Source organism: Vombatus ursinus, unplaced genomic scaffold, assembly GCF_900497805.2.
Source record: "Vombatus ursinus unplaced genomic scaffold, bare-nosed wombat genome assembly UNPS02014175.1, whole genome shotgun sequence".
NCBI lineage: Eukaryota > Metazoa > Chordata > Mammalia > Diprotodontia > Vombatidae > Vombatus > Vombatus ursinus.
The window spans coordinates 970,345-984,851 of NW_020953953.1; the positions used below are offsets into that span (position 1 = coordinate 970,345).

At 47.6% G+C, this 14,507-nt stretch overlaps 1 protein-coding gene across 1 annotated transcript in view; it reads left to right on the forward strand.

The window, feature by feature from the left end:
- The window catches only part of LOC114041558, a 26,277-nt gene extending 18,484 nt beyond the window's left edge, over positions 1-7,793 (forward strand). Inside the window, exons 10-15 of the mRNA XM_027860067.1 lie at positions 365-591; positions 668-935; positions 3,253-3,373; positions 5,942-6,000; positions 6,800-6,948; positions 7,125-7,793. Coding sequence (XP_027715868.1) covers positions 365-591; positions 668-935; positions 3,253-3,373; positions 5,942-6,000; positions 6,800-6,936 — 812 coding nt within the window. The 3' untranslated portion in view covers positions 6,937-6,948; positions 7,125-7,793. The remainder of the gene's footprint in view (positions 1-364; positions 592-667; positions 936-3,252; positions 3,374-5,941; positions 6,001-6,799; positions 6,949-7,124) is intronic.
- Positions 7,794-14,507: the final 6,714 nt, after the last annotated feature.

The following is a 14,507-nucleotide window of genomic DNA, read 5'->3' on the forward strand; positions in this document are numbered from 1 at the left end:
GTTATTGGAGTCTTCCCCAAATTCTAACCCGTCATGATCTTTTTGGATCCCAGCTCTCCCATTTGGCTTGCTTGTTTTCCCTCTCAGCTTTGTGACTTCTACAAAGTGGATAAGTAAGCCGTCTATGCCGTCGTCCAGATTATTTATAAAAATGGGGAGCGGCAACGGGCTAGGCTCAGATGCTTTGTGCGCTCCGCTGTGGGCCTTCCGCGTCGATCTGATGGTCACTGACTATGTTGTGGATCCAGCCGTTCAGCCCCTGCCAAAGCCACTCGCTTGTCTCTCTTCATCTTCTTCACAAGGATGAAGTGAAGAAATTTGTCAAATCTTTTGCCAAAACCTTCGTAAACTGCGTGTACGACAGCCCCCACGCTCTGCGAGTCTTTGAACCCTGTCCGAAAGAAAACAAGGTTGAAAGACTCCCGATGGAGAGAGAACTGGGAGTCCGAATGCGGGGGAAGTGCGCTGTCCGCTCTCCTTTTCCTTCGCTGTTTCATTCCATTGCTTTGCTCTCGGGGTCCTCCCTCAGCTCTAACCCTTCTTTACGTCGTGACTAGTGGAGAGCCCGTATCAGACTGCACGCCGTCTTGGGTGGGGGAGAAAACCTAAAACTCAGAATCTTATGGAAGTGAATGTTGAAAACTAAAAATTAATTATCTAAAATAAAACACATTTTGAAAAAAGAGAGCACGGTTGGTCTGCCGTGCTTCTAGGCCGAGCTTTGGGATCCCTTAGTGACCTCCTCTACCCCCCTTCCCGTCCAGCCATCCAGCAGGACAGCCTGGAAGCTTTCCGTCGATCCGAGCGAGGCGCCTTTGCTCATCATTTTAAGGATCTCATCTTCTTCCCTTTCTTGAGAGTTGGGGCGTTTGTGCTTCCTCTGCTGCTCGTTGTGTTCTCCTCCGCCTTCTGCGGTCTCTCAAAGGTTTCTGACGGTGAGTCAGCGGTCAATCTTCGCGTTCTTTCAGTGCCCGACACTGCAGTTCATCGAGGCCGGTGGGTCTGAAGTCCTCAGAGGTGACTATTTAGCAGCCCTCCTCCCTTAGCCTCTGTCCTAAGCCAGCCCTTTACTCACCCCCTAGTAGAGGTCCACATGGGTCTCTAAGGACCTTCCCATTTCTTTTTTTTTTTTTTTTCAGTCAGAGACAAAGCTTATTGTGTCACCAATAGAAGCAGGCTAGATTTTAAGAATTTGGTATGGACAAGACTGACCTTTTTTCTTTTCTTTTTTTTTTATTAATTTTTTTTGATTTACCAACAATCACTTCCATGTGCTTTTGAGTTTAAAATTTTTCTCCCCCTTCCTCTCCACCACCCTCCCCAAGACGGCGCACAATCTGATATAGGCTATACATACACATTCCTATTAAACATATTTTCACATTAGTGATGTTGTAAGGAAGAATTAGAACCAATAGGAGGAACCACCAGAAAGAGGAAACAAAATGTAACAGAAGAGAAAAAAAATAGCAATTCAACTTCCATAGTTCTTTCTTTGGGTGTGGATAACATTTTCCATCGGCCTCTGGAGATGTCTTAGATCCTTGTATTGCCGGGAAGGGTTAAGTCTATCAATGTTAGTCATCTCACAACATGGCTGTTACTGTGTACGATATTCTCTTGGTTCTGCTCACTTCACTCAGCATCAGTCCATACAAGTCTTTCCAGGTTTTTCTGAAGTCAGCCTGTTCATCATTTCATAAGAAAAAAAAAGCACAATAGTATTCCATCACATTCATATACCACGACTTGCTCAGCCATTCCCCAATTGATGGGCATCCTCTCAATTTCCAATTCTTTGTCACCACAAAAAGAGCTGCTGTGAATATTTGTGTACATGTGGTTCCTTTTCCATTTGTATGATCTCTTTGAATTGCTATTGCTGGGTCAAAGGGTGTGCACATTTTTATAGCCCTTTGGGCATAGTTCCAAATTGCTCTCCAAAATGGTTGGATCATTTCACAACTCCACCACCAATGCATTAGTGTTCCAGTTTTCCCACATCTTCTCCAACGTTTATCATTTTCCTATTTTGTCATGTTGGCCAATCTGATAGTTGCGATGTGGTACCTCAGAGTTGTTTTGATTTGCATTTCTCTGATCAGTAGTGATTTAGAGCATTTTTTCATATGACTATAGATGGCTTTAATTTCTTCATCTGAGAACTGCATGTTCATGTCCTTTGACCATTTATCAATTGGAGGATGACTTGTATTCTTATAGATTTGACTTAATTCTCTATATATTTTAGAAATGAGGCCCTTATCAGAGAGACTGGTTGTAAACATTCTTTCCCAATTTTCTACCTTCCTTCTAATCTTAGTTGCATTGGCTTTGTTTGTGGAAAAACTTTTCAATTTAACGTAATCAAAATTATCTGTTTTGCTTTTTGTAATGTTCTCTATCTCCTGTTTGGTCATGAATTCTTCTGTTCTCCATAGATCTGATAGGTAAACTATTCCTTGCTCACAGTTTGCTAACAGTATCAGCATTTATATCTAAATCGTGGACTCATTTTGACTTCATTTTCGTATATTGTGTGAGATTTTAGGACCCTCCCATTTCTAAAGCTGCCGTCTTGTTTAAGTCCTTCCACTCTGTGTAGAAGGAGGGGGTAGGACTAAGTGACCTCTGAACTCTCTTGCATTTCTAAAGCTTTATGACCTTAGGCAAGTCATTTCTGTTTTTGGATTTCCATTTCTTCTTCTTGACAAGTAAGATCTCTGATCACCTTCCAGGTCCAAAACATCAGATCTCGGTTCTGAGACTGATTTGTTGTATAACAGGAGTAAATCTCCCTGCCTCTGTCTCTGAGCCTCAGTTTCTCCATCTCTAAAATGGGGGATATGGATGACGTCATCTCCGAGGTCCCTTCCAGCTCTGCCGTGACTCTGCTGTTCAAGCCTAGCTTCTCGATCTCTCTAGGCCCTAGTTTCGGGGCTTGGACATGGACGGCTTCGAGGTCCCCATCAGCCCGTGGTCCTGGATCACGAGATGATGCCCCACTCTGCCTCCCCGAGCACAGAATGGAATGGAAAGCGTGCTTACTGAACACGCCAGCCAAAAAGCGTGTTCAGGCCTCAGCTCCGGCCTCGGGCCGAGCTCAGCCTCCGCTCGGCCCTTCAGGGTCCTCATCCGTAACGTGGAGGTGATGCTCCTGGCCGGTTGGTCCTTTACGCGGTTGTTTGGAAGAAAGAGCTTTGCCACCCTTGATACGCTCTAGAAATAGCAGCTTTGTTGGCCTCTCCCCAGATCCCTCCCGCCGGAGCGACATGCAGGCCCTCGGCTATTGTCTTCTGAAGTGGCTGTACGGGGCCCTGCCATGGACCGGTCAGCTTCCTGATGCCCAGGCGGTCATGAGGCAGAAGGAGAGGTAAGCTCCAGACACGAGTCCTCTGTTGATGGAGAAGGTGTTCAGGGCCCAAGGCGACGGATGGGTCTGGAAACAAGGTGAGTCTGACTTGAGGGAAAGCCATAGATGGGACGGCACCTCGAAGAGGCAGACAGCTTCAGAGAAGAACATCAAATCGTTCAGCCTAAGAAGGACTGACCCAAAACATGCAGAGACAGAGTTGGCTGCGATCTTAGGACGCAGAACACAGAATGTCGGTGCTGGAGGCACAAAGCTCAGAGCCACAAGGTGCCATAAGAAGTTGTATCAGCAACTTTAAGGTGGGATTCAATCGGTAGATGCAGATAATGATAAAATTCAGTATCCACGTGTGTGTGTATGTGTGTGTGTGTGCGTGCGTGTGTGCGTGTGTGTGTGTGTGTGTATTTTAAACCACTGAAAAGCAAAGTAATGAAGGGTTGTTCCGCAGCGTTTAGACAAAAGCATTTTGAGATCAAGAATTTTATGAAATAGAAACATTAGAGCAGGGCTTCTTAACTGGTAGTTTTCTTTAATGTATTGTGATAGCTGAATTTCAGTATAATTGGTTTCCCTTGTAATCCTTTGCCTTTTATACACTTAAACACTTTATTTATAAATCTAAACACCTCCGATGAGTATGTATCTCCATGTTTGATGCCTCACTTCAGGTTGATAATCAGAAGGTTATTGAACAGTCTCTGTCGTCATTATGACTTTTAAGAAATCTTGAACAACTTCAGAATATGCGTGAGTCATCTTGTTGGGGAAATGACAAACGCCTCTTGGCCACGCTAGGATAGAGTGGGATGGACAGCCGGTAAAGCTGGCCCTTTTGGTATTTATATGTCATGGACAGTGAACTGGGCCCAGAACTGGAGAGGAGGAGAACAGGGGGAATGAAAAAGAATTTACGAAGTGCCAATCATTATGTGCCCAGCCCGGTGCTAGGTGCTGAGATACAGAGAGAGAAAGGAAGATGGTTCCTACTCTGAGGTGTTCCCTGAAATGGGGCAGACAACCTCTAAAAGAGCTCATGAAGTTGCAGGGCAGATGAAAAAGCCCAGAAGTCCCCCCAGATCAGTACCAGGGCTGATGACAAGGCCCAGGGTGTAGGAGTAGTTTAGATGCCAGTGCCTGGGGGTCTGAAGGTGTGAAAGCAAGGTGAATGACAGGGCCTAGCCGACCTTAGGATACATTAGGCAGGCCATATGGTAAGGCCCCTCAATAGAAAGATTAGAATTGTTGACTCCCATTTCATTGTTTTTGGGAAACTGCGTAGTGTTTTTGATGACCCCAAGTTTCTCCCTGAAACAAAGGCCCATCTTGTTAACATCAACATTCTTCTGATGATTCTGTATGCTTGCCAAATCATCGAATACCATGGTCTCTGAAACATTATTTACAGATGACCCAAAGGGCAATAGGGAGGCACTTGATGGGCACAGGTAGGCTGCGGTATGCTTCTAACAGTAACTATATGGGAAAAACAGCTTACGGGATATCGGAGATCTGTATACCTGGAAAAGGAAGGAGCTGTGTCATGTATCAACAGCCAGGGACCCCCAAGGGACAGCCCGTGTGCTCCTTAGTTAACTGTACGATGTCAGGAAATGTACAAGAGGCTTACAGCACATGGTGTGGATGGCCTGGAGCACAGGAGGATACAGCCAAGGGTCATGTGGAGGAGAAGGCATGGATGGATGGATGTGGGTGGGTGGATGGATGCATGCATGCACGGACAGATGGGAACATGGGTCCCCGGCCGCACTGTCAGAGGGAGTATCGTCATCGGCGAGATCACAGATCCACTTGACTTGGAGAGCGAACATTTATAAAGAGAAAGCTAAAACTAAGACTGTCTCTACTTGCAGACAGAATGATGGTTTATTTAGAAAACCCAAGTGAATCAACAGATTCAATAGTCTCAGCATAATCACAGGCTCTTGGATAAACCCGGAAAAATCATTTCTGTATGCCATCCACAAAAGCAAGAAATTGTTAGGAGAAAAGTCCTACAAAATAATGACAACATGTATTCATTAGTATCCATATAGATACAGGCCTTACAGAGAGACAATTGTAAAAATCATAGCACCTCCCTCCCAGGGTTGTTGAGAAGACCGACATAAGAAATAGTGTTTGCAGAGCACATTGTGAAGCTTAAAGTGCTGTCTAAGTGCTGGCTATCAGAAAACAATTTTATAGGAAAAAAGGCCAAATTTATGACGATCTCTTCAGAGTACATAGTTAAATCAAGCTGATATACAGATGGCGATGCTACCCTTCTTGACGTAATTGCATATTTAATCAAAATATGAATGGCATACTTTATAGAACTGGATAAAATAATGCAAAAATTCACAGGAAGAACAGGGAGATGGTAGACCACTTATGGATGAGCCTCTGGTTCTTGAAGGCTTAGAGGGCACTTTATCTTTATCTGAGGCCCTGTGAAACAAGATCGGAGAACATCAGAGTTGGGAAGGGACATTGAATGTCAGTGGTAGAGGACCAGAGTGGAAAGAGTCATCCCTGACAAATTATTTTGCTGTCTTTTGGGTCTGACAGGTTCCTCCACAATGCGGCTGAGCTCATGAGGCAGTCTTGTGGCCAAAGAAAGCCCCCAGGTGGGTTCTGAAGGGAGAAGGCCAGGGTGGGCCGGGGCCAAGACTCCCTCCCTGTAGGGGATACACTATGAACCTGCGTAGGGCACAGTCCCTCCGGCTCCCCTTCCCCAGCATGGGAGATGAGTCTTCCTTGGAGCTCTGCTTGGCTCCTGAGGCCAGGTTCTTCTGAGAAGGCCCTGCTCCCTGCCTCATTTCCAGCAGTGAGACGTCTGCTGACTTGCCGAGTGGCCTTGGGGAGGTCCTTTCCTCTCTGCAGTCCTCCGTTTCCGGGATGAAGCAGGTTAACCTGGAGGCCCCTTGTAACTTCTGGCGAGGGCTCTCTTTCTCTGGGCCTTAGCTCAGGCTTAGGCTTCAGTCACTTGTGCGTCTCCTTTCCAGCCCCACCATTTGGGGATTCTTGGTGCGTGGTGACCTGGTTGGCCTCAGCCCCTCTTCAGGAGGAGCAGGGTGGGTGGACTGATCATCTCTGGCAGAGTCGTGTGGCCTTGGCCAGTCTCCCCTATCTGGTCCTGGGATTTGCGATCAGAAGAGGAGGGGACTGGACCATGCGCTCTCCGAGCTGGCAGCGGGACTTTGAGGATGTCTCTTCCCCTCTGCGGAACTCAGATTCCGTATGTGCAAAACTCGGAGAGGCGACCCAGATACCCTGGGAGGTCATCCAAATCTCTCAGTCCAGCTGAGAGTCCTCAGAAAATTTCCGGTCAGTGGGTGTGGAGCTGAGGGCAAGTCCTTTTCCCTCCCTGGGCCTGAGAACTTCTTATGAGGAGTCGGGGCTATGGAAGTCCTTCTCTGTTGACAGAAGCTCTAGAGGCCTACCTGAACAGAGCGATGGCTCTCCAGTATGAAGAGAAGCCCAACTACAGAATGCTGCAGACGGTCTTGATGTCGGCTCTCGAAAACCACCGCATTAAACCGTACGACTCCATCAGCTTCTAGACTGTCCCATGGGTAAGGCAGAAGCACTTGGGTTGGCAGGGGCACCCAGGGAGCACATGTGCCCTCAGCCGGTCTTAGAATAAGCCTTGTTTATTTAGCACTGGGGCCAGAAGTCATCGAGCAAACATCCATCCGGCCTGGCGAGGAGTGACAGCCAGGAAGTAATAGCCCCTTTTCTTGTCTTCCAGATTTATCCACTTCCCTGTGTGATTATGCCGCCGGTCTGAATGGCCGTTTGACGCTGTCCTGGACACGTAGCCAGAGTGGAGTGGCCTGCACCTCCTGCGCAGCTGATCTCTTTAAGAGACAAATAGAAATTCTCTCAGAAAGCTTGTGTCTTAAGTCTTAGATAATGTGAAAACCCAGTTACCTCCCGTCAGACCGCGTGGCCAAACCCGGCCCCGAAGTCGCACCAGAATTTCCCCCACAAGCAGTTACGCAGATTCGTGCAGAAGACCGGGAATCGTTAGGCGCTCACCAGCCACCAAGGACCCCTGAGCTTATCGTGGCGTAGCCAATCAGGAGGAATCGCGTCCTGTTCAGACAAAACCAGGAAAGGACTTTGGAGATGGAGTCCCAGAGATGGGCAGGAACGTGCTCACAGCCACCGCGGCAAACCGCTTACCGTGCTTGCTGCACTGTGATAGTAGGATGGCTCCCCGGGGCCGAGTGACCCCAAGATTTCTGTGAAGTTTTTAAAGCTCTTTGGTCAGTACTTTATATTTTTTCTTAGAGTATTTTCTTAGAAGATATTCGAGCTGAGAGGGAGCTCGCTCAGCCGTTTCAGTCACGTCCGACTCTGTATGACCCCATTCTGGGTTTTCTCGGCAAAGATACTGGAGTGATTTGCTATTTCCTTCTCCAGTGGATTAAGGCAAACAGAGGTGAAGTGACTTGCCCAGGGTCACACAACTGGTGTCTGAAGCCAGATTTGAACTCAGGTCTTCTTGACTCCAAGCCCAGGGCTCTATCCGCTAGAGATCCTTAATTCCACACTCATCTTATTCATTTGAAATTGTTTTGTTTTTGATTTCATTCATTTCCCTGATGATTTTTTCCTTTGTACTTATTTTGGATGGTTTTCTTTTGTGTTTGATTTGCTGATTTTAAGATTGTTTTAAAAACTATGTTTAATGTCTCTCTTTGGTTAACATAAGCATGTTGCTTGATTTATTAAATATGTTGTACAATATGGATTGGTGTTTTCTGATGAGTGATGTGTTTCTTTTGGCATGAACCCAAGGTCATCTGATTGCCCTCTGGACACTGTCCAGCTTAACAGTATACTTACACTGTGGTGCCCACACTGACCCCAGTATACCAGATGTGGTCTTACCTGGGTAGAGGACAGTGCTCCAGGTACTGCTGCTGAGTGCTTACACCAACATCAAAGCAGCAGCTTTTTGGTGGTCATATGACACTGTCGAGCCATGGTGATCTTGTAGCCCGCTAAGACCCCCAGATCTTTTTCAGACGAAGTACAATGGAAGGACCCCACAAAGACTTGAAAACAGCCGGGATTTCTCTCCCACCATCCCTGGGTCTTCCCCAAATGAAGCATCCCCAGGTCCTTCTCTTAGTGCCTTAAAGGCTTGGTGTCCAGCACCTTCATTCTCCTTCAGACACTACAGTACGTTCATCCTGAAGTATGGTACCACAACTGGGCGATGCCCAAGAGGGAGTTTGGCCAAGCCTTTTGAGGGTGAGGTCATGTGGTGGCTAACCACTGATAGCTTGTATTTCTAGACCTTTAAGGTTTATGCAGCATTTCCCCAAAGCCCTGTTAGGCAGGGAGTGTGAGGGTTACTATACCCATTTTACAGATGGGTAAATTAAAGCTCAGAGGTCTCACGGCGAGTCTGTGTCAGCATCAGGATTGACAACAACACACGTAAAGGCTTGGAAAGCAAAGTGCCTTCCTCACAGCTCTGAGGTGGACGGGGAATGTAGGATGGGGAGAATGACTGAGAGTGTGATCTGTAAGATGGGGCTACTGAGGCCCTGAGCTCGCTGAGTGCTGAGGTGGGATGTGCACCCTGGGCTTGGAGAACCATAGTGGGACCCCCACATTTTTACAGATGGACACCTGGGTGTGTGATGGAGCCAAGATCATAGACCTATAACCCATGATGATGATGGGGTTCCATGGGGACGCACACGTAGCATCTCCCCACATTAGAATGTAAGCAGTCCTTCATCTTTGTTCATTCAGGTTTACCTTTTTTATGTTTCTCTTCACTCCTGTGTTTGCACTTTAGAGTTTCTATGTAGCTGTGGTCTTTTCATCAGAAATGCTGGGAAGCCTTCTATTTTACTAAAGGTCCATTTTTCCCTCTGCAGCAATATAGTCGGTTCTAATGGATGAGTTCTTCTTGATGGTAAACCTATATTCTTTGTCTTCTGGAATATCTTATTCCAAGCTCTCCGCTCTCTTAAAGTAGTAGCTATTCAATCATGTGTAATTCTGACTATGGCTCTTTGGTCATTGAATTCCTTCTTTCTGCTGCTTGCAATGTATTTTCTTTGACCTGGAAGCTCTGGATTTTGGCTATGATGTTTGGGGTTTCTTATAGGAGGTAACCAATGGGTTCTTTTCATTTCCAATATACCCTCTGGTTCGAAGAGATCTGGGAAGTTTTCTTTTCTTTCATGATTTCTTGAAATAGGATGTCTAGGCTTTTATTTTTGGTCATGGCTTCATTCATTCTTAAATTCATCTTAAATCATCCTTAATTTTTTTCCTCAATCTGTTTTCCAGGTGAGTTTTTGCTACATGGTACATTACATTTCCTTCTATTTTTTTCAGCCTTTTGACTTCGTTATAGTATTTCTTCATATTTTGTGAAGTCATTGGCCAAGGTTTTGTACCTCTCTATGCCAAGTTATTAATTCCCTTTCCAATTCTTCCTTTCTCTCATTTCTTTTCTATTTTTCCCCTTCACACTCTCGTAACATTTATAAAAACTTGGGGTCTGAGCCACACAACTGCTGCCTGCTTCTGAACTTGCTCTTGGCTCCGTACCAGCCTGGACACTTGAGCCCCAGGAATGCTCCCTCAGGAGCAGGCCAGCTCAGGACGTGTCAGCTGACCCCGAGCAGCGAACACCAAGGCTGCAGTTGTGTCCTGCCCGAGGTTAGGCCCCTTTAAGCTGGGTCAGGGACCTCTTCTTGCCCTGGAGCACAGCCTTTCCCTGCCTGGTAGTGCTGCACATGCACATTCCTGGCCAGACCCTGTCCCCGGCGTCCCAAGACGTCTCGGTCTGTCTCCTCTGTTGACCTGAGCTGGTAAAGTGGTTCTCTGGGGCTCTTTCCATCGGGCTTTGACTCGGAGTGTTTTCTAGATCTATTTGGAGGAGTTGGGGGCGGAGAGGAGTTCACTGTGCAGTTTCCTTCTATTCCTCCATCTTGGCTCCTGAGCTTACACACCAGCCCGTGAGACGCGACATGGATCATAGATGGCTGGGACCTTAAAGGGACCAGTCCAGCCTCCCTATTTTACAGCCGAGGAAACTGAGGCTTGCTGACAGAGGTTACTGACTTACCCGAAACCGCACAGGTAGTAAGAGCCAAGACACATGATTTAAATCTAGGTCTCTAAATACAAAATATAACCCTATCAAGCCCTAATTCCAAGGTACTTAGCAAGTGCTTTTTTGAAGATTGTGTGTGTGTGTGCGCACGCATGTGTACATGCACAATTCAAACATGTAAGAACAAAGTGGTCAAATGATAGAAACTGGAAGTTTTCCAGAGAAGAAATGCAAGTTAGCAATAACCGTATATGAAGTCTGGTTCATAACAATAACAGTCAGAGAAACGCACATTAAGATCAGTAGCATTTCACCTCTTCAGACTGGCAAAAACAATAAAAGACAAAAAGGGTAAATGGAGGCGCTGGAGCTAGAAAGCCATCCAGTTTGCCCTCCTCCCGTTTTACAGGTGAGGAGTCCGAAAGCCTTGCCCCATATCACATGGGTACTGGGCCTCAGAGGTGGAATCTGGGCAGAGATCTTCTCTTTCCACCGTGAACACAGGCCTCTCTCTTCTGTGCCAAACACTTTGGAATCACATGTAGCAAGGCCCATCCATAGACAGGGCTGTCCCTCACTTGCGGCGCTGGAAGAGAGACATGTAAGAACATCTATCTCCAGTCTCTCCTCCCCTACCTCTCTCTAAAGGAGCTTGGGGCCAGAGGCCACCATTCTACCTTCCTCAGAGAGGGGCTACTGAGCTAGAAGCATATCCAACTGCTCCCTTAAATAGTATTGTTCTGGGAGACAGGGGTCTTAGGCTCGAGCGAGCTAACTCCTGATCGCTGTTCATTACTGGGGAAGAGGAGGACCCCAGGCTTTGTGTCTGTGATTTGTCTCCTTTGCTGTTAAATACCCACACACGTAGCAAACAGCAAAGTGAACCCAGAAGTCAGAGAAAGTACCCTAGAAGAAGAAACGCTAGGCAGCGGTGAAAGAGCTCTCCCCTCGGAAGCAGGAACTCAGCTCGACCAAGAAAGAGAAGCCTCGGTCCTACCTGGAGCCTTTGGTAGAACAGGCTGGGGATAGGGACGGGACGGAGACTCCCGGCTCCATCACAGATGGAGTGACCGCCGAGGCCCCGCCTCTGGGTGCCCGGTTCTGCCTGTCCCCAGACTACCTCTCGAGGGTCTCCTCTGTCCCACCCCTTCCGCGCCTCTGCCATGGAGATGCAAGAGCTGCCCTGGGGCCAGGAGAGCGGGCTGTGACTCCCACTCCCCGTGTCACCTTAGCCCAAGCTGCCTGAGCCCATTTCCCCTGAGGACGCTGGGCTGGAAGGTTTCCGAGTCACCACCTGGCCGGCCACCAAGACCAGGGCCAGCCTTCCCGAAGGCAGCGTTGTAGGGGACGTGAAAACAAAAGAGCCCAGTGAATTTATGTTTAAAACGTTAACCAGAAGCAGCGAAGTCTTTCACTGAGCAGTGAGAAGGAGCTAACTACAGGCTGGCCTGGGCATCACACCTGAGAAATCCATTACTGCTTTAGTCTGTTGCTGGGCATTGTCTATGCAAAGTGAGTCATCAATCCTGGGCCCCCCGCCATCACCATCCCAGAAAGCTGCCTGAGATCCTGTTAGCTCGCTCCGCGGCCGGGTCCCACTGTGGACTCGCCCCGATGGTCTTACAATGCGCTAACCCACCGATCGGAGTGTTTTAGGTTGGGGTCCCCAGATCCAGGAGGCAACGAAATCAGTGCTGTCCGAATCTGAGGTGAACAAAACTTCCATGGCAGTATGGCATGGCCAAGCAGCCAGGCATTCCCCGCAAGAAGGGGTACAAAATCCATCGCTTAAGACAGATTGAAGCAGAAAAGGAGGCGGGGGCAGCTAGGTGGCACAGTGAATAGAGCTCTGGCCTTGGAGTCAGGAGGACCTGAGTTCAAATCTAGCCTCGGACACTTACTAGCTGTGTCACCCTGGGCAAATCACTTAACCCCACTGCCTCAGTTAAAAAAGAAGAAGAAAAAGAAAAGGAGACCTGAGGGACGGCTCTAGGCCTGCACTGGTACCCAGTGGGTTGTGTATGGACAAAAGCTCTGTCCCATCCCACAAACCCTGGGGCTACTCCCAGGTGAATCCACTCAACTGGGATCCCAAGACAATTAAATGAGACAGCAAACGGAAGTGATTGTGTCTCAGCAGAACCAGTAACCGACCTTTGAGCCGTGCTCTTTCCTTCCTTAAATGAAAAGTCGGGAGTGGGTTTTCTACCTTCTCTTTGATCTGAAATTAACCCCATTTCCATAGTCTAACTCAGTGTGCATCACTACTTGGTTCCCTGGCCTGGAAGGAATGCTTCCTTACTCATCTCTGCCTCACCCTGCCCTTCTCTTCTTTTAAGATGAAGCCTTTCTTGGCCTCCCTCCCCCCTTTGCTAGTCCCCCCCCCCCTTCCCTCCCAAACCACCTTGTCTTTGCGTAGATCGTGTTTATTAGTCATAGGCTGGAAGACCTGAGTTCAAGTCCACTAGCCGAGTGACCACCTCTGCCTGCCTCAGTTTCCTCATCTGTAGAATGGGGATCATACCAGCTCTTACCTCTCAGGGCTGTTGTGAAGATGTAATGAGATGCTATTTGGAAAGCGCCTCCTTCTGTTCCGTCCATGTTCACTTGTACTTGTCGCCGTCCTCATTAGAATGTAAGATTCTTTGCAAGGAGGGATGTCAGTCCTTGTATTTGTAGGCCCAGCACCCAGCGTATTGCCTGACACATAGTAGGTGCTTTAAAATGCGCCCTGATTAGTTGAACGCATCGTTTTGTCCCCTTGTTCCTTCGATCCCTCCCATCTGTCATCCCTTCTGGCAAAGTAGGGCCCAGTGACACTCTCATGCTATAGCTTCTTCATGCACTCCTCTCATGATGAACCCTTCATTGGATTCCATGTGCTCTCTTTTTGCTATTACAGATAGTGCCAGGCAAAGGGTGCCTTATGACAGTGGTGATTCACATCTATGTAGTACGCGTGGCCTCTGGGCTGCTCCCCAGACCTGCAGTTGCCCAGACAGGCGAGTCCTCAGAGCGGTGACTGCTATTTCAGGTTCCAAGGGGTTACCCTGGGATGACTACTGCTAATATTGTAGGGGGCTCACAAGCCCCCACTGGGGAACTTCCCATTAACGATATGCCAGTAAACACAACTAGCTCTTAGAAAAGGCATTCATTCAAATAGAATAGCAAAAACAATAATTATAAAATATTCCCTAAAAACTCAGGGTGCACGCTCCCACAAAAATACGCTTTAGCCTAGAGGAGAGTGAGCACACACTTAAAGTATAGAGTGAGAATAAAACCAAGCGTCAGGAGCACCGGGTCATGGCACTCAGGACTCTAACTCCTCCTTTAATTTGGTGCCTTCCCACTGTTCCTCACATGAGACAAGGTAGAATCCCAACTCTCTGCATTTTCATCGGCTGTCCCCGGTGCCTGGAGTCCGGATGAGTCTTGTGTGAGGAGGAGGAAGGACGCCACGTCACTGGGCCAAAGAGCGGGTGGAAGCTATTCCCATCGTCAAAGCTTTAGGTCGCTGGGGTCTTGTGGGCTGCCACCTCACTCCGCCAACTCATACTGAATTTGCAGAGCACTAAACAAGCCTCCTGGACCCTCTTCAGAGCCCCTGCCATCTCTGCTTCTCCCCATCTTGGCTTTGTGATGTTGATTTGGTCCCCAAGTGCCACATTTTACATTGATCCCTATTGAATTTCATCTTAATAGATTCAGCCCCATGCTACAGTCTGTTAAGGTCCTTTTGGCTCCTCAATGTGGCCGGGTGTTTCAGCCGTCTCTCTCTGGTTGGTGACATCTGCAAAATTGGTGAGCGCATCCTTTACACCTTCATCCGTAAAACACGGGTAGAAACACTAAAACGCTAAAAACGCATAGACTCCTCCAGTGCAGACCTGCCAACAATCATCAAAGCATTAACTACTCAAGTCCAACCATCTAACTGAGTTTGAATGCATCTGATTACATTATTGTCTATGTTTTATCAAAAGCTTTGCTAAAATCCAGGAAAACTCCATCTACAGCGTTCCCTTTATCTACTAG